The sequence below is a fragment of the Erinaceus europaeus genome, unplaced genomic scaffold (genome assembly GCF_950295315.1).
Source record: "Erinaceus europaeus unplaced genomic scaffold, mEriEur2.1 scaffold_813, whole genome shotgun sequence".
In the NCBI taxonomy this organism is placed as follows: Eukaryota; Metazoa; Chordata; class Mammalia; order Eulipotyphla; family Erinaceidae; genus Erinaceus; species Erinaceus europaeus.
Window position 1 is genome coordinate 39,441 of NW_026647579.1, and position 18,292 is coordinate 57,732.

Sequence of the window (18,292 nt, forward strand, 5' to 3'; positions counted from 1 at the left end):
AGCGGGATTTCCTTATTGCTTGACCCTTCCACTCTGGATGGTTAGAGAGCTTCTTGAGAATCTCATTAAGATACTGATTCTGATTCATGAGAATGGGATGGAGCATGAGATCTTGTTTTAAGATGTTCTTAGGGAATTCTAGTTGGATGATGATGATGATGATGATAATGATGGGAGAGAGGGAGAAAGGAGGACAAATAAAGAGAGAGAGAAGGAGAATTTCGAATGTCCTGGAGATTCAGAGTTCAACTTAGCATTAATGATGTCTCTCGCTCTCTCTCTGGCAGAGTTACAGCATCATGGCCAATCACATTCTTAACAGTAAGAGCATCTCAAACTGGACCTTTATTCCTGACAGAAACAGCAGCTGTGTCTTGTTACACTCAGTGAACTCCTTTGCCAGGAATCTATCTATACATGAACATCCTCTCAACATATCAGAGGCCTTCATTCATACGATGGGCACCACTTTATCCAAAGATGTCAATGGAAAGAAGTTCAACTTTTCAATGAAAGTTAATGACACCAAGAATGAGGTCACTGGGAGGGTGCTGATCCATAGAGATGAACTTGAGAAGTTGCCTTCCCCATCTCAGATGATCAGTATTGCATTTCCAACTCTTGGGGCCATCTTGAAAGCCAGTTTTTCTGAAAACATCACTGTAAATGGACTTGTCCTGTCTGTCATTTTGCCCCAGGAACTTAACAAAATTTCGCTGATTTTCGAAAAGATCATCAAGTCAGATGACAAGAGGACACAATGTGTTGGCTGGCACTCCTTGGAGAACAGATGGGACCAAAAGGCTTGTAAAATGATTCAAGAAAATTTCAAGCAAGCTATTTGCAAATGTAGGCCAAGCAAATTGTTCACCTCTTTCTCAATTCTTATGTCACGCCACAACTTGGAGAGCCCAGTCCTGACTTACATCACGTACATAGGTCTGGGCATTTCTATCTGCAGCTTGGTCCTCTGCTTATGTATTGAGGCCTTTGTCTGGAGTCAAGTGACAAAGACAGAGATCTCTTATTTACGCCATCTGTGCATTGCTAATGTGGCGGCCACTTTACTGATGGCTGACATATGGTTCATTGTGGCTTCATTTTTTAGTGGTCTAGTGACAGAGCACAATGCATGTGTGGCAGCAACATTTTTTGTTCATTTCTTTTATCTTTCTGTGTTCTTCTGGATGCTGGCCAAGGCACTCCTCATCCTCTACGGAATCCTGATAGTTTTCCATACGCTACCCAAGTCCGTTTTGGTGGCATCTCTTTTTTCCGTGGGCTACGGGTGTCCTTTGATCATTGCTGTTATCACAGTTGCTGCCACTGAGCCTGGCAGAGGCTACTTACGGCCTGAAGCCTGTTGGCTCAATTGGAACATGACCAAAGCCCTTCTGGCCTTTGTGGTTCCTGCTTTGACCATTGTAGTTGTAAACCTGATCACTGTCACGTTGGTGATTGTCAAGACTCAGCGAGCTGCCATCGGCAGTTCAATGTTCCAGGAAGTGAGAGCCATTGTGAGAATCAGTAAGAATATTGCCATCCTCACACCTCTACTAGGACTGACCTGGGGATTTGGAATAGCCACAGTAATTGATGATACCTCCTTGACTTTTCACATTATCTTCTCCTTGCTCAATGCGTTCCAGGTAAGTGCGGATGTTTCTGACCAAGTTCAAAGTGAAAGAATTTTGAAAGAGTTTATGGTGCCCTATCCCTTTATAAAAAAACAAAGGATTTGGGAAAGCATGCTGAGTAAAGAAAGAAGCTCTGATCTGAAAGATTGGATTTGAAACTTGACCTTTTCGTTCAACGATGTGTAAAATTTGGGGGATATCTGCTTAAATTTTCCAAGCATATTTTCTCAGTTGGAGGAGTAGTTGGAAAACTGAAATGAAATAGTGAATGGGAAAGTACTGAATGCTAAAATGATCTTAAGACCATTAGAAGCTTAAGAGCCTGAACTGCTTCTGTTTAGAAATTGAAATATAGGGGAGTCGGGCGGTAGTTCAGAGGGTTAAGTGCACGTGGCGCAAAGCACAAGGACAGGAGTTAAGGATCCTAGTTCAAGCCCCGGCTCCCCACCTGCAGGGGAATCGCTTCAGAGGCAGTGAAGCAGGTCTGCAGGTGTCTGTCTTTCTCTCCTCCTCTCTGTCTTCCCCTCTTCTCTCCATTTCTCTCTGTCCCATCCAACAATAAACGACATCAACAACAACAATAATAACCATAAGAAGGCTACAACAACAAGGGCAACAAAAGGAGCAGTAGATTCATGGTGCAGACCCTGAGCTCCAGCAATAACCCTGGAGGCAAAAAAAAAAAAAGAAAGAAATTGAAATATATTATCATCACCAAGTACATCTAGGTATTTACTTGATTTTGTCAAAGTGTGTACATTCATTTATTTTTAATTTTGGAACATTATTTAGGTTTCAAACATTCACCACTATAAATTAATGCACACATACTTATGCCACACTATGTTGTTATGTAAACATTTGCTATATATCCTTATTTCAGTTGACATTGTAAATAATCATATTTTGATAAGGCAAATCACACACAGTGGTGTTAGTTTTCATTTTCTCACCTGGCTTTTATAAATTTAGTAATGTTTATCCCCTCGTGAGATTTCCTGTGCTGATATACACATCCATATTTCATATAATGTGCGGGTTAAAACAATGCATATTACTATGTGACTTACTCTTTTCCTTAAGAATAGATAATAGGGCAGGGGAGACAGCAGTAGTGGAAAAAACTTTCTCACGAGTGGTCCCTGGCACCACATACAGATGGAGCTGAACTAAGGTGTGTGTGTGTGTGTGTGTGTGTGTGTGTGTGTGTGTGTGTGTGTGTAGCTGTTGTGGTGGGAGAAATAGAAACATGTTAGTCCTTTTAACTGCTATAACAACAACAGAAAATCTGGGTGGTTTGAGAGCGGCACTGCAGATCCACGGCTCCCAGTGGACATCACTCCCCCCCCCAACACACACACACACACACACACACACACACACACACACACACACATTTTACTGGATAGGACAGAGAGCAACTGGGAGGGGATGGGGAGCTAGAGACCTGCAGACATGGATCATCACTTGTGAAGTGTCTTCTCTGCAGGTGGGGAGCAGGGTCTTGAACCTGGGTCCTTGCGCTTAGTACTACGTGTGTAACCGGGTATGTCGCTGCCTAGCCCCTCTTTCTGTCTCTATCAAAAAATAAAGAAAAATGGTCACCAGGAATGATGACTTTGTTGTGCAGGCATTGAGCTTCAGCAATAAAGAAATAAAAATAGTGGTCCAGGAGGTGGTGCCGTGGATAAAGCAGCAGACTCTCGGGCACGAGGTTCTGAGTTCAATCCCCGGCAGCACATATACCAGAGTGATGTCTGGTTCTTTCTCTCTTCTCCTATGTTTCTCATTAATAAATAAATAAAATTTTTTTTTTAAATCTGGGTGGATTACACATATATTGACAATGATTTCTCATAGTTCTGGAGACTGGGGAGTTTAAGATGAGTGTCTGTGTGGATTCTTAATCTGACAAGAGCCTGATTCCTCCTTCATAGATGGATACCCAGCTTCTTGTTTTAACACGTTCTCTGCTGCCCAGATTAAGCTAAGTATTGTTACCTTAAAATGAGAGAGTAACTATTGTCCTTCCAACCCCAGTGCATGATGGGGAGGATCATTTTAGTTGGTGATTGTACTGTTCAGACAGACACCTACTGTTCACTGTCACAGAGACATTAAAAATAAAAGCTGTACAAATGTGACTACAATAGACTTGCGAAGGATTATTTCTCCTAGTAAAGTGATTTTTAAAAATGACAGTGATGGGAGCTGGGTGGTAGTACAGTGAGTTAAGCACACGTGGTGCAAAGCGCAAGGACTGGCATTAAGGATCCCGGTTCGAGCCCCCCGGCTTCCCACCTGCAAGGGATTCACTTCACAGGCGGTGAAGCAGGTCTGCATGTGTCTATCTTTCTCTTCCCTTCTCTGTCTCCCCCTCCTCTGTCCATTTCTCTCTGTCCTATCTAACAATGATGACATCAATAACAACAATAATAACTACAACAACAATAAAAACAAGGGTAAGAAAAAGGAAATAAATAAATATTTTAAAAAATGATAGTGATGCACTCTGTAGAACTGACATATTACCACATGCCAGGACTTGGGTTCAAGTCCCTGGTTGCCAGGCCCTCGCAGCAGGAAGCTTCCCCATTGTATCAGTGTGACTGGTCTCTCTCTTCCCTTCTCTATTCCCCCTCCACTCTCCTTTTCTTTCAGTTTCTATCCAAAGGGGGGAAAAAAGTCTTCTGGAAGCAGTGGATTTATTGTGCAGGAACTGAGCTCCAGTGACAACACTGACAGCAATATAATATTAAAAATAAATCAAAGGAGCCAACCACTTCATGCAATTGTTTCCACTTTAGTTTCCCTTTTATTATTTCTATCAATTTCAGCATAGAAACTGACAGTGAATGCTGGCATTTGCTGCTATACTCAAAACCGTTTTGATTATTGTTTTATAAATCGTTCCTATTCTCTTTTCTGTCTTCTTCAGGGTTTCTTCATCTTGGTGTTTGGAACTATCCTGGACCCAAAGGTACTGTACTTTTTACTTTTTATTTTATTTTCTGCATTACCAGCATTAGGCATTGAAATGCTCTATTTTGTATTTTTTTTATTTACTTATAAAAAAAAATATCCACAAGACCATAGGATAAGAAGGGTGCAATTCCATACAGTTCCCACCACCAGAACTCTGTATCTAATCCTTTCCCTTGATAGCTTCCCTATTCTTTATCCCTCTGGGAGTATGGACCCAGGATCATTATGGGATGCAGAAGGTAGAAGATCTGGCTTCTGTAATTGTTTCTCCGCTGGACATGAATGTTGGCAGGTGGATCCATACTCCCAGCCTGTTTCTGTTGTTTTCGCCAGGCTGGCTTCACGGGCGGGTAACAGACGACCAGGGACTCATGGTTGAGCTGTAGGCAGTATCTCTTTATTCATGCAGGACGCAGCACAATCTAAGCCGAGCTAAGCTAAACTAAAAACTAAAAACTACAATCTTGTCCTTATAAATATACTAGCCCACTAGGGTGGGAACAGGATGCGACGCAAAGAGGGTGGAGAGAAAAGTGACTGGTGAAAATCAGGGTGTGACAAGGAGAGGGGGCGGAGCAGGCAAGAATTCTACCACTGAACCACCAATGCCCTGGAGGGAGGGTGGTGCTTGTTAACAGTGGTTATGTAAATAGAATGAAGTGGTTATGTAAATAGAATAGTGTTAAGCAGGGGGGATTAAACTAATGAAACAGAAGGGGTTTTTAGATGCATACCAACATGTTTCTTATTTATTTATTTATAAAGTAAAAAATAGAAAATATCAATAAAACCATAGGATAAGAGGGCAACAATTCCACACAGTTCTCACCACCAGAGTTCTTTTTTTTATTTATTTATTCCCTTTTGTTGCCCTTGTTGTTTTATTGTTGTATTTAGTTATTGTTTTATTGTTGTATTGTAGTTATCACTGCTGTCATTGTTGTTGGATAGAACAGAGAGAAATGGAGAGAGGAGGGGAAGACAGAGAGGAGGAGAGAAAGATAGACACCTGCAGACCTGCTTCACCGCTTGTGAAGCGACTCCCCTGCAGGTGGGGGAGTCGGAGCTCCAACCGGGATCCTTATGCCGGTGCTTGTGCTTTGCGCCACCTGCACTTAACCCGCTGCACTACAGCCCGACTCCCCACCACCAGAGTTCTGTATCCCATCCCTTCCACTGGAAGCTTTCTTATTCTTTAACTCTCTGGGAACATGGACCCAGGATCATTATGGGGTGCAGAAGGTGGGGAGGTCTGGCTTCTGTGATTGTCTCTGAATCCATATTCCCAGCCTGTTTCCATCTTTCCCTAGTGGGGCAGGGCTCTGGAGAGGGGGCTCCAGAATATGTCAGTGTGGTCATCTGCTCGGAGAAGTTGGGTTGGCATCTTGGTAGTATCTGCAGCTTGGTGTTAGAGTTATGGAGCTGAAGGGTTGACATCCCAGGCCCGGCATCTCTGAACACAGTCCAAAGTGAAAGATGTTGAGGTGGTATTGATTGCATTGACCAGGTTGAGATCAGCAGTACCAATTGGTATGGGTCGAGAGAAGACCACAGATAAATGACCCCCACCACTGAGGTTCCAGGACTGGGAGAAATATGGGTCTTATATATAGAGAAAGGGGAGGGTTCTTGCTGTCTTAGAGTTTAAGAAAGCAATAGATAGTTATTGTTATAACCAAAATATTGGGAAATTTGGTTGACTTTGAAAATCTCATTGTTAGAATTTTCTGTATCGTACAAAAGCTCACTGTAGAAATGCTCATTGTTTTTTAAATTATTATCTTTATTTACTTACTGGATAGAGGCAGTCAGAAACTGAGAGGGGAGGGGTTATAGAGAGGGAAAGAGACAGAGAGACAGTTGTACCACTGCTTCACCACTCATAAAACTTTCCTCCCGCAGGTGGGGACTGGGGATTTAAACCCAGCCTAGCACATTGTAACATGTGCACCTAACCAGGTGTGTCACCACCTTGCCCCTGAAATACTCACTTTTAAAGGCCACTTATCATTAGGGGTCTTGATACATTGTGGTGGGCAATGACCTTAGTAGGGGGTGAGAGCTTTGCCGATACCTGTCACAGAGAAGTGAAGAACTGTACCCATGTGTCAACAACTAATTGTAATTTTTAACCTTCCAAGAGAAAATGATATAAAAGAAAAAAAAAGAGAGTCTTTCAATTTATTCACTGCAGTTTCACTGCAAAAGGAATCAGGAAACTTGAATTCCTAGGTTCTACATTGAAAACCAATGACCTCAAGAAAGAAAATTCTCTGAACACAGATGAGTGTGTGTGGGTGGCAGTTGTGAATGATAAACAACAATAAAACAGGTGAATAAGTCATGAAATATTTCAGGCCTTTACTATGACCCACTTTCTACTACATGGTCTCCTGGGGTGAATATAGAGGTTGAAACACCTTCACTGCAGGGTGTTTTTTATTTCATTACTTATTTCTTTTTACTTTCAATGTTATTATAGTATTGAGTTAGTTTTAAGACTTATAGAAAAGACAATGGTCTTTTCATGTTCTTATGAGGATATCAGATCATCCAGAGGTAGACGTTAGAATAATGGTTTTAACATTGCTTTGTACTTGATATTAGCTACTGGGGAGTTAGTGCCTCAACTCTCATGGACTTAAAAGTCCTCAGATGGATGGAACGCAGAGACAATACTCCCCCTGAGTTTCCTGTTAATTTATGGTAAAGACCGCATGCAGTTTTTTGGTGTGAATACATGCAGAAGGTGCTTGTGGTTTAAAAAGTTGGATGCCATATGGTTTTATCTTCTGTTAATCTGATACCCTTTGTGGCCAAAGGCTCAGTAGCTGCAATGTAACTTCTTTTTTGTGTCCTCCTGTCTGGTGTGGTCAAGATGTGTAAAGAACTCTAGCACATGGAACCATTTAGCAAGACCAGAACCTCTAACATTGACAATCATGATGCAAGGCCACTGAGCAAAGGACCGCCCAAGAGTTTGAGTTTGTATGTGAAAATGTTGCCAGGCCTATGGCTTCAGCCCCTGGGCACTGTGCACCCTGCCTTGAAAGATGACCATTTCTACAGCAGACAGACTCCTTCTGAGACCAGTTACTCAAGAAGATTTAAATCAGAAAGCAAGCTACTCATGGAGGCTGGGTGGTGGCACACCTGGTTAAACACACATAGCTAAGTGTCAGAACCTACTCAAGGACCACGGTTCTCATCTGCAGGGGAAATATATTTATCACCACAAGCAGTGAAGTGTGTCTGTCATTCTAGCTCCCTCTCCTCTCTCAATTGCTCTCTGTCCTTGCCAACAAATGGGGAAGATGGCCCCAGGAGCAGTGGATTCATAGTGCCTGCACCAACCCTGGAGGGGAAAGAGAGAGAGAGAGAGAGATGGAGGAAATATGGAAATGTTCTCATTAGATTTGTATTCAGACACTTTCTGTGAACTGTTACTGCTTGTCCGGAGTCTGGACAATCTGGGGCAACCACTTTAGAGATAAAAATCCTTAATAAATAGCCTTATTCAGGAAGAAAGAAATAATCAGGTAAATATAAAAAGATACACAAAGGTGTAGTAGAACTAAGCAAGACTGTTTCAAAGTATGTACCAATAATCTTCACTTTTCAGGCCAGGAATAAGAAACAATGACCATATATCTTCTGATGTATGTACTTCCGAATTGATACTATGTTGTGCACCTTTTGAAGAAGTATGTTTAAAGGAGAAAAAGGGTCAGTTAAGTAGCTCACTGAATGGTGTTGCTGCTTTGCCATGCCTCCACTGCACTGAAGGAAGTTTCTGTGCTGTAGTCACTTTTACTCTCTCTTCCGCTGAATCTCTGTCTTATCTAAAAAATAAAAATAGAAAAAGATGAGAAAAAGATGAGAAGAAGTAAATTCATTTACTTTACTAATTGTTATCTTCTTAATACCTTTATTTATTGGATAAAGACAGTAAGAAGTTAAGAGGTATAGGGGAAGATAGAAAGGGAGAGGCGGTAGCGCAGCGGGTTAAGCTCATGTGCAAAGTGCAAGGACCGGCGTAAGGATCCTGGTTCGAGCCCCTGGCTCCACACCTGCAGGTTAGTCGCTTCACAAGTGGTGAAGCAGGTCTGCAGGTGTCTTTCTCTCCCAGTCTCTGTCTCCCCCTCCTCTCTCCATTCCCAATAATGACATAAATAACAATAATAATAACTATAACAATGATAAAACAACAAGGGTAACAAAAGGGAAAAAAATAGCCTCCAGGAGCAGTGGATTCTTGGTGCAGGCACTGAGCCCCAGCAATAATCCTAGAGGCAAAAAAAGAAACCGAGAGAGAAAGGGAGACACCTGCAGGCCTGCTTCACCACTTGCAAAGCTTTTCCCCTACAGGTGGGGACTGGCGGTTGGAACCCAGGTCACTGCTCATTGTAACATGTGCACTCAGTTAGGTACACCATCACCCAGACTCCTGAAAAAGTAAATTCAAATAGAGGTTCTGGACTCACTACAAAAGATTTGCTCTTTCCTTTTTTTTTTTTTTCCCCCACTCTTTCCTTTTTGCATCCAGTGTGACACACAGATAAAAAAATACAACTATATATATATTTTTTTTTTCAGGGAATTGTCAAGTCACTCTGAGCTCGTGGACTTTAGCATACATTATTTGTGTAGAAAGAACTTCTACAAAATCTTGGAAAATGGAAACTAGTTTTGAATAGTGGCCTGGAAGAGTGCTTAGAACCAAAAGATTTCCTTTGTTCAGCAGGGGAGGTGACAAGGTGGTCTGGAGTCTGGAACATCAGTTTAAGCCACAGCTCTTTCTCTTAGTAGCTGGCTGATTTCTTTGCTACTTTATCTCAGGGTTATAGTGTTCTCAGCTGTAAAACAGGGATAATAATATCTACTTTATAGCATTGCTTTCTGGGTAAAAGGAAATGAAAGGCTTGCAAAGTCCTTCAAAGTCACAGAACAAGGAAGGAATGGCTACTTACCATTCTTCTTTTCTTGCATCTACGGAATTACACTTTGTTGAATAGGATTCAAAGGTTTATTTATTTTCATGAGAACGGTAGCGTTGGGGGACCAGAACGTGGCTCAGTTCTGGCATGTGGTGGCACCTGGGACTGAACCTGGGGTACAAGTCTGGTGACCTAAAGCTGACATGCTTCCCTGCCCCTCTCTGAACAGGAGGTTTACAAATAACTGACCATTTGTAGAAAATATTCAACTTTCAAGTGTCTGTACAATTCTTTTGAAAGCTCTTTCAAGAGCTCATCAAATAGATGGCAACGTGTCTTTCTTGACCTTGGGTTCACGCTCAATGATACTCACCATGGGGCTGGACCCATAAGCAGGTGTCAGCTTCTTATAAATTCTTTAGTTCTAAACTGTTTTGTTTTTAAATCATTCAGATAAGAGAAGCTTTAAAGGGTCGGATAACCTCTGCCAAATGGATCTCCAGAATATCAGAGGTAAAACTTTCCTGCTCATTTTCGCACTTAAAATTGTCTGTATTGGGCCAAAGTGAAGGACTCTGGGGCTGGGGCGAGTGTTCAAGTCCTGGAATACAGTGGCGGAAGAGGACCTGGGAAAGGGTGGTGGTGAGAGAGTTATGCAGAAAACTGAGCAATACTACACATGTACCAACTCCTGTATTTTGCTGTCGAATGTAAATCATTAATTCCCCCAATTAAGGAAACCACCACCACCAACAACAACAACCAGTCTTGTCAAGATGATGATGTTGGACTTTCTGGTACACAGAATGTTGATGAAGCTATCGTCTTAAAGCTTGGTGGTGTTGGTTTTTCAGAAGTATTGAGCGAACTCCTCTTTGAGCTATTCAGATTTTTTGTTTTTGAGTTATTCAGATTCTTTATGGAGTATTGGGACTACAGTGGAAGAAAAGAAAGCAGACAAATTCATTTAGAAGAGAATGACAAAATGATAGGACCAGGAGGGGCAAGTCTTTAACCATGTAGTAGGAGGACAGGAATGAAACAGAAGTGGGAGATGAGAAGTTTCAGGTTCCCGTGACAAGTTACCTGTTCTCGACAACTTTAATTAGTTGAATCACACACAAAGTAAATTCTGACCTTATGCAGAGAGCCCCCCCCCCCCCAATAGCTTGATTCCTGTGAGGGAGGGTTGCCATAGCTACTGAAGTAAATCAAACCTAGGGCCTAACCAGGAATGTTGTACCAGAAGACCCGTCATTTGATAACATGCATGCTTTTTTAGTTTTTAACTTTTATTTTGTATTGTTTACCAGACCACTGCTCAGCTCTGGCTTATGGTGGTTCAGGGAATTGAACTTGGGACTATGGGGCCTCAGGCATGAGAATCTCTTTTCATAAACATTATGCTATCTATCGCCACCCCATACATGCTCTTTAACTAATGTTCCATTCGAAAGATTCTGTGTATTGGGCAGAGGGAAAAAGTGGCAAAATAATTAAAGTCAGCAGTCAGTTCTGACATGTGGTGGCACCTGGGACTGAACCTGGGGTACAAGTCTGGTGATCTAAAGCTGACACGCTTCCCTGCCCCTCTCTGAACAGGAGGTTTATAAATAACTGACCATTTGTAGGAAATATTCAACTTTCAAGAGTTTGCACAGTTCTTTTGAAAGCTCTATCAAGAGCTCATCAAATAGATGGCAACGTGTCTTTCTTGACCTTGGGTTCACGCTCAAGGATGCTCACCATGGGGCTGAGGGTAGCTTCACTTTTCCAGCTTCTCCCCTTTCCACTGCCTTTCTGAAGATTAGTGCTCAGGATTGACTCTGGGAATTTATACAAGAAAAAGGAAGCAGGTAACCTAGAACTTCCCACATCAACGTCTCATAGGATCCACATCACTCAGCATGGGGCATGGATGGACTGGTTTCCAGGAAAATCTGCTTGAATAGGATTGACTGATTATATGAGATGCTGGACCCTTGTGACCTCAGTATCAGTTTTGTCCTTTTGCTATATTCCTTGCCTTACAATTCCCATTCCTTTAATTTCTTTAGGCCTGTAAAATTCTCTTTTGCTTTGTCTCTTTATTATTATTAATTATTTTTTGCCTGTGTGAAACTAGGGCCTTGTGCAAGTATCATTTCATCACTTTATTTATGTATTTATTTGCCTCCAGGGTTATGCTGGGGCTCAGTGCCTGCACCATGAATCCACTGCTCCTGGAGGCTATTTTTTTCCCTTTTGTTGCCCTTGTTGTTTTATTGTTGTGGTTATTATTATTGTTGTTTTAGATGTCATTGTTGTTGGATAGGACAGAGAAAAACGTAGAGAGGAGGGGAAGACAGAGATGGGGAGAGAAAGACAGACATCTGCAGACCTGCTTCACCGCCTGTGAAGCGACTCCCCGGCAGGTGGGGAACTGGAAGCTCAAACTGGGATCTTTACGCTGGTCCTTGTGCTTCACACCATGGATGCTTAACCCCCTGTGCTACCGCCTGACTATTTATTTATTTATTTATTTATTTATTTATTTATTTATTTACCACCAAGTTTATTGCTGGGGCTTGGTGCCATCTCTATGAATCCACTGCTCCCAGTCATTTTTTTTTTCTCTCCCTCCCTCCTTCTATTTTATTTGACAGGACAGAGAAAAATTGAGAGGGAGAAGGGAAGCTAGAGAGGGAGAGAGAAAGATAGAAACCTGCAGATTTGCTTGACCGCTCATGAAGTGTCCTCCCAGCGAGTGGGGAGCGGGGGCTGGAACCCAGATTTTTGAGCATAGTACTATGTGCACTTAACTGAGTGTGCCACTGCCAACCCCCCACCATTGCATCACTCAATCAATATTTTCATTCAGAGAGACAGAGTGTATGAGATACCATAGCAACAGAGCTTCCCCTGGTGCTGTGATACTCTTATGTGGTGCCAGGGTGTGCAAGACAGATTTCCTTCCCAATGAGATATCTCCCCTGTCCATTGTTTCTTCATTATTAATTTTTTTACTTTACTCTTGCCTAAATGCTGATTTGGTTCCCAGCCCTAAGTATCCATAACTGGGAGACTACTAGACTACTAAACTCTCCATAGATCATCTTCTTCTTCTTCTTCTTCTTCTTCTTCTTCTTCTTCTTCTTCTTCTTCTTCTTCTTCTTCTTCTTCTTCTTCTTCTTCTTCTTCTTCTTCTTCTTCTTTTTGTTTAATTAAAGCCACTATTTACTGAGATCAGACATCACTAATTATCTGAAGTACTGGCTCTCAACCTTGGCTAAATATTGGCCTCAAGTAGGAAGTGTCAGAAGTGTTGTATGGTTCCCACCCCTGTAGATTCTCATTTGACTAGTCTGCAGTGCGGCTTGGGATTTGGGAAGGTAACTGAGATTGAGGTAACTCCTTTAAATCTTTCCTGAAGTCTCTTCACATTGTAAATATTTGCCAACCAGTTTACTTGAGATAAATATTCTCCTGCAGACTCCTTTGGGCTTGCTGTAGTGCTCTCAAGAGAAGGACAGAAGTTTTCCATTCCTTGGGCATACACATTGCTTCCCCCCATCCCGATATGTTTTTATTATTCGCTCTATTGTTTCATTCATTCCTTCAGCAATCGCAGGGAAACTCAGTGTTTTATCACTGTTATAAGCCTCCCCCCCCCCCCGTCTTCATGTTTTCACATAAAAGTTACGTCAATATTATGCCCAGAGTGTTATTATCGGTTGTTAATTGCATGAGTCTGTAATTTCCAAAGTTGTCTGCACCTTAGAAACATCCAGGAAAACTTATTAAAAATACTGTTAATATTTAACACCCATCCAAGGAAAAAAAATTGAACTAGAAGTTCTTAAGGGTAGGGTCTAGTCAACACAACAAAATTCCTCAATGATGTTACTGTGCCGCTGAGCTGATGAATCACGGGCATCAGGGAGAAGTGTCCCAGCTTTGTAGGTCTTCATCCTCTTCCCTTAGTTTATGTCATTGCTGTTGACCTCTGTCAGTTTTCTGTAGGGGAAATGGGCTTGTCCTTTGTCCTCTTCTCTCCTGATTTGTGAGCCTTTGATTTCTTCATTTCATATCTGAGTCTGTCTCCTTGTGGCATCCACTGTGGAGGGCTGGTGCCAGTGACCCAAGCCTAGGATAACTAACACGCTTGTCTACACTTATTTTAGATCTGGTGTGTGAATAAGTCAATGCTCATATGGTAATAATTCTATTTATTTTAAAATATATTTTTATTTATTATTGGATAAAGACAGAGAGAAATTGAGAGGGGAGGGGGCGCTGGAGAGGGAGAGAGAGAGACACCTGCTGCCCTGCTTCACCACTCGTGAAGCTTTCCTCCTGCAGGTGGGGAGCAAGGGCTTGAACCTAGGACCTTGTGCATTGTAATATGTGTGCTTACCCAGATGCGCCAACACCTGGCCCCAGTAAGAATTCTAACAATAAGCTAACTAACTACCCATGTAGGTCACGTGTTTCTAAAACCCAAGGGTATTAAAAATAAGGGATGATTGTAACATTAAAGATGTCACCAGGCCAGACAAGAAGGAGCCAGTTAAAGAATAGGAATCCTTCTAGTGTTGATTTCTTTCTTTTGGTTATGAAGCCACCTTTCTCTCATCTCTTTCCCAAGCAGAAACTTTGTCAGAAGGATTGAGGGTTGCAGGATACTCTCTCATACCAACCTCTTCCTAAGTTAATAGTGGTTCAAATACAACAACAACAACAACAAAAGGATATGGATAAAGTGAAAAGAACATATATGTTACACTAAGTAGCAATTCTCTGTGTGTTTCGAATAACCGTGATATATGAAGCAATGTTAACTGATAATTTGGAGACTCATCATGATAAATACAGCTACCTCTTTTTTTTTCTTGACAGAATCTCTCTTCTGACTTCTCCTGTCACCCCACCAAAGGGCCAAGCTAACAAACCAGTTGGCTTGACTTGGGAGGTGAGTATAAGCACGGCCCTGTGTACATGCTATAGACCTGTGACATGTCTTCTCGTTTCATTTTTGTATTTGCTGTTTTTTGCCATTAGTGTTATCATTGGGACTTGATCCTGGTGGCCATATCTTAGCCCCCACCCCCCTTTTTTTCCTTTTCTTTAGACAGAAACAGAAAGAAATTGAGAGGAAAGTGGGAGATAGAGAGGGAGAGAGAAAGAAAGATAGTTGTAGCACAGTATCACAGTTTGTGAAGCTTCCTTCTTGCAAGTGGAAGCCTGGGGTTGGAACGCTGGTCCTTGAACATGGTTAATGCACGGGCACTGCCAGGTGGCCCACCAACTAAACACCACATGACATTTCTTTGAAAAGTTACAATTTGATTAATTATCATTTGAAGTACTTTTTTCTCTAATTTTTTACATGATGATGATGTGTAATATTCCTAAGCTACCTATAGACCAACTTTAAAAAAAATATTTATTTATTCCCTTTTGTTGCCCTTGTTGTTTTATTGTTGTAGTTACTGTTGTAGTCATTGTTGGATAGGACAGAGAGAAATGGAGAGAGGAAGGGAAGACAGAGAGGAGAGAAAGACAGACACCTGCAGACCTGCTTCACCACCTGTGAAGTGACTCCCCTGCAGGTGGGGAGCCAGGGGCTTGAACCAGGATCCTTATGCAGGTCCTAGTGCTTTGGGCCACATGCTCTTAACCTGCTGTGCTACCGCCCGACTCCCATGGACCAACTTTTATTCTATATTTTTCAGAGACTGACTGAGTTAGAAAGAGAGAAAAGAAGAGGAGAAAGAGAGAGCAAAGGGAGAGCAGGAGATCAGAATATTTCTCTAGTAGCTATGGAATTCTTATTTGCATCCTTGGTGCTATGTGCAGTGCTCTCTTGTTTTAAGATAGCAGGGTCTAACCCAGGGCCTTGTAGATAGAAGACACGTGCTGTATTCAACATGGCATTTTCCAAGAAGAGTTTTCTTTATCAGAAAAAAAAAAAAAACTTTCCCCACTTGACAATGGTTAGAGATGTCGTCACATTTGTGATTCCTCGACTTGCGAAGTTTCTGCTATTTCTGTGACATAGTCAGGCAGGTCTGAGAACGCTTACCCACCACACTGAGCACGTGTGGGAGGGGCAGGAGCAGATGCTAGCTCTGTAGGGTGTTCCCTCTTCTGGATCCCTATGTTCTCAGCAAACATGTCTGTCAGTACTATCCCTCAGTGAGTCTATCGCTTGGTAATAAACACTCCTTAGGAGAAGCCTAAGGGAGGATGCAGCTATTTTTTTTGCAATGACATTAGAGAACAGAGAGAAACAGAGAGAGTCAAAGTAGGAAACAGAAAGATAGAGACACTTAGCCTGAGAGGCATGATAACATAAGGTTGGATGAGAGGCTCCTAGATACACAGGCATGTGCCGGGAAGTCTTCCAACTTCTGCCTTCATGTCCCCCCCCAGCTCTCTCTCTCTCTCTCTCTCTCTCTCAGACCCCAGCTGAGACCCAGAGACACCACATTCACTCAAACGCCTTCATGGTGAACTGGAGAAATGCAGAGTTGGACTGAGTTGTCCAGAGAGTGAGTCAGAGAAATACAGAAAGAAATAAAGATACACAGAGACCAAGACTCATACAGATGCACATTGTGAGTGGCAGAAACACAGAGAGATACCCAGATGTGTAGACAAGATTTTTTTTTCCTTTGCCTCCAGGGTTATTTCTGGGGCTCGGTGCCTGCACTATGAATCCACTGTTCCTGGAGGCCTTTTTTTTTTTTTTATTGGGTAATTAATGTTTTACATTCAAAAGTAAGTACAATAGTTTGTACATGCATAACATTCCCCAGTTTCCCATATAACAATACAACCCCCACTAGGTCCTCTGAATCCTTCTTGGACCTGTATTCTCCCCACCCACCCACCCCAGAGTCTTTTATTTGGGTGCAATATGCCAATTCCATTTCAGGTTCTACTTGTGTTTTCATTTCTGATCTTGTTTTTCAACTTCTGCCTGAGAGTGAGATCATCCCATATTCATCCTTCTGTTTCTGACTTATTTCACTCAACATGATTTTTTCAAGGTCCATCCAAGATCGGCTGAAAACGGTGAAGTCACCATTTTTTACAGCTGAGTAGTATTCCATTGTGTATATATACCACAACTTGCTCAGCCACTCGTCTGTTGTTGGACACCTGGGTTGCTTCCAGGTTTTAGCTATTACAAATTGTGCTGCCAAGAACATATGTGTACACAGATCTTTTTGGATGGATATGTTGGGTTCCTTAGGATCTATCCCCAGGAGAGGAATTGAAGGATCATAGGGTAGGTCCATTTCTAGTCTTCTAAGAGTTCTCCAGACTGTTCTCCACAGAGGTTGGACCAATTGACATTCCCACCAGCAGTGTAGGAGGGTTCCTTTGACCCCATTTTTCTCCCATTTTATTGGATAGGACATAGAGAAATTGAAAGAGGAGGGGAAGAAAGGGAGAGAGAAAGATAGACACGTGCAGACCTGCTTCACCACTTGTGAAGGTTGCCCCCTACCAGTGGTGATCCAAGGACTCGAACCGGGATGTTTGCACAGATCCTTGAGCTTAGTACTATGTGTGCTGAACCCAGTGTGCTAGACAGCTTTTCTAACCCCCATCTCAATGCATATAGGCTCCCACGGCTGCTGTGGCTAAGACTTTCCACAGCAGCCCAGAGCCTATACAAAGAGGCGGGAAAGATAAGACAGCAGAACAAGCGTGTTCCTTAGGTTCAGAGTGACTTAGCGGGAAGACACTCTCCATTTTCCAAGGACTCAACCTAAAGGGGTCACTGCTCCTGAAATGGCGAGTCTGTTACTAGATTAATGGTTGTGAGGCCTTTGGATCTCGCTACTTGTACATCTAAGCTGTGATTCTCTGTTCTTGATAAGGTCATACAGTCCAGGAATGACGGATTCCCCAGGAGAAGAGTGCTTACTCCTATCTTTATGCCTCTGGGGAGTCTGAAGAAAGCCTCCCACACTGTGAATGCTGATGGAGGAGGTTGTGAAGTATGAGCAGAACGAAGGCCTCTCTGCTTAAGCTGTTCTCTGCTACGAAATGTTACTCCCTCATTAACCGTCATTAATATATATATCCCTTGCTGTATGTCCCCAAAGGAGCTTGGTTGTTAAGCCCCTGGCTTAACTGGGCAAAGACACTTGGATGTCACTAGAGTCTACAGGTCACCAAGGAGGTACCCTCATGAATAGTCAATAGTTAGGCCATTGCTTGTTCCTCTTACAAAGTTAATTTCTATCCTGAATTTCAATAGATTGTATGACTAGCCTAGATTGGATTTGGATGCAATTCCTTTGGTCATATGTTATGTGAAGAACAGAACTTTTGAATCAGGAAGGTGATCATTTTAAATTAAAGAAACAGGTGACTGATTTATAGCTACTGAATGCTTAAGCCATAGGTAAAAACTCAAACTTTCTTAGAATTTTCAGCCTTGGAATTTCTCCTCAAAACCACAGAGTGACTGAGGTCTCTTTGTCTACTCTTCAAATGTTAAGTTAACCCTCAACAACAATATGCTTTGTAAAACCTGGGGTAAGGTAAGGGAAAGATCTTATTTCATGTAGCGGTCTGCTCATTTTCCTAATACATATGCAAACAAATTCAACATTCAAACCAGGAGTCACCTGATAGAAGAACGGTATGGTTGGCTGAAGCTTTTTAGAAGAATAAAACCATTTATTTGTATAAAGCACACAGTACACAGGCAGATGCAGACAGAGAAATCAA

General features: G+C 42.1%; 1 protein-coding gene across 2 annotated transcripts in view; it reads left to right on the forward strand.

The window, feature by feature from the left end:
• The window catches only part of LOC103108868 (adhesion G-protein coupled receptor F2), a 56,582-nt gene extending 38,982 nt beyond the window's left edge, over nt 1-17,600 (forward strand). The window contains exons 6-10 of one of the 2 annotated variants that reach the window (XM_060184137.1): nt 288-1,649; nt 4,576-4,617; nt 10,013-10,072; nt 14,438-14,510; nt 17,434-17,599. In XM_060184137.1, coding sequence (XP_060040120.1) covers nt 288-1,649; nt 4,576-4,617; nt 10,013-10,072; nt 14,438-14,485 — 1,512 coding nt within the window. In that variant the 3' untranslated portion in view covers nt 14,486-14,510; nt 17,434-17,599. Of the gene's footprint in view, nt 1-287; nt 1,650-4,575; nt 4,618-10,012; nt 10,073-14,437; nt 14,511-17,433 lie in introns of both variants that reach the window. The other variant, XM_060184138.1, reaches the window with a different exon arrangement.
• The last annotated feature ends 692 nt before the right edge of the window (nt 17,601-18,292 follow it).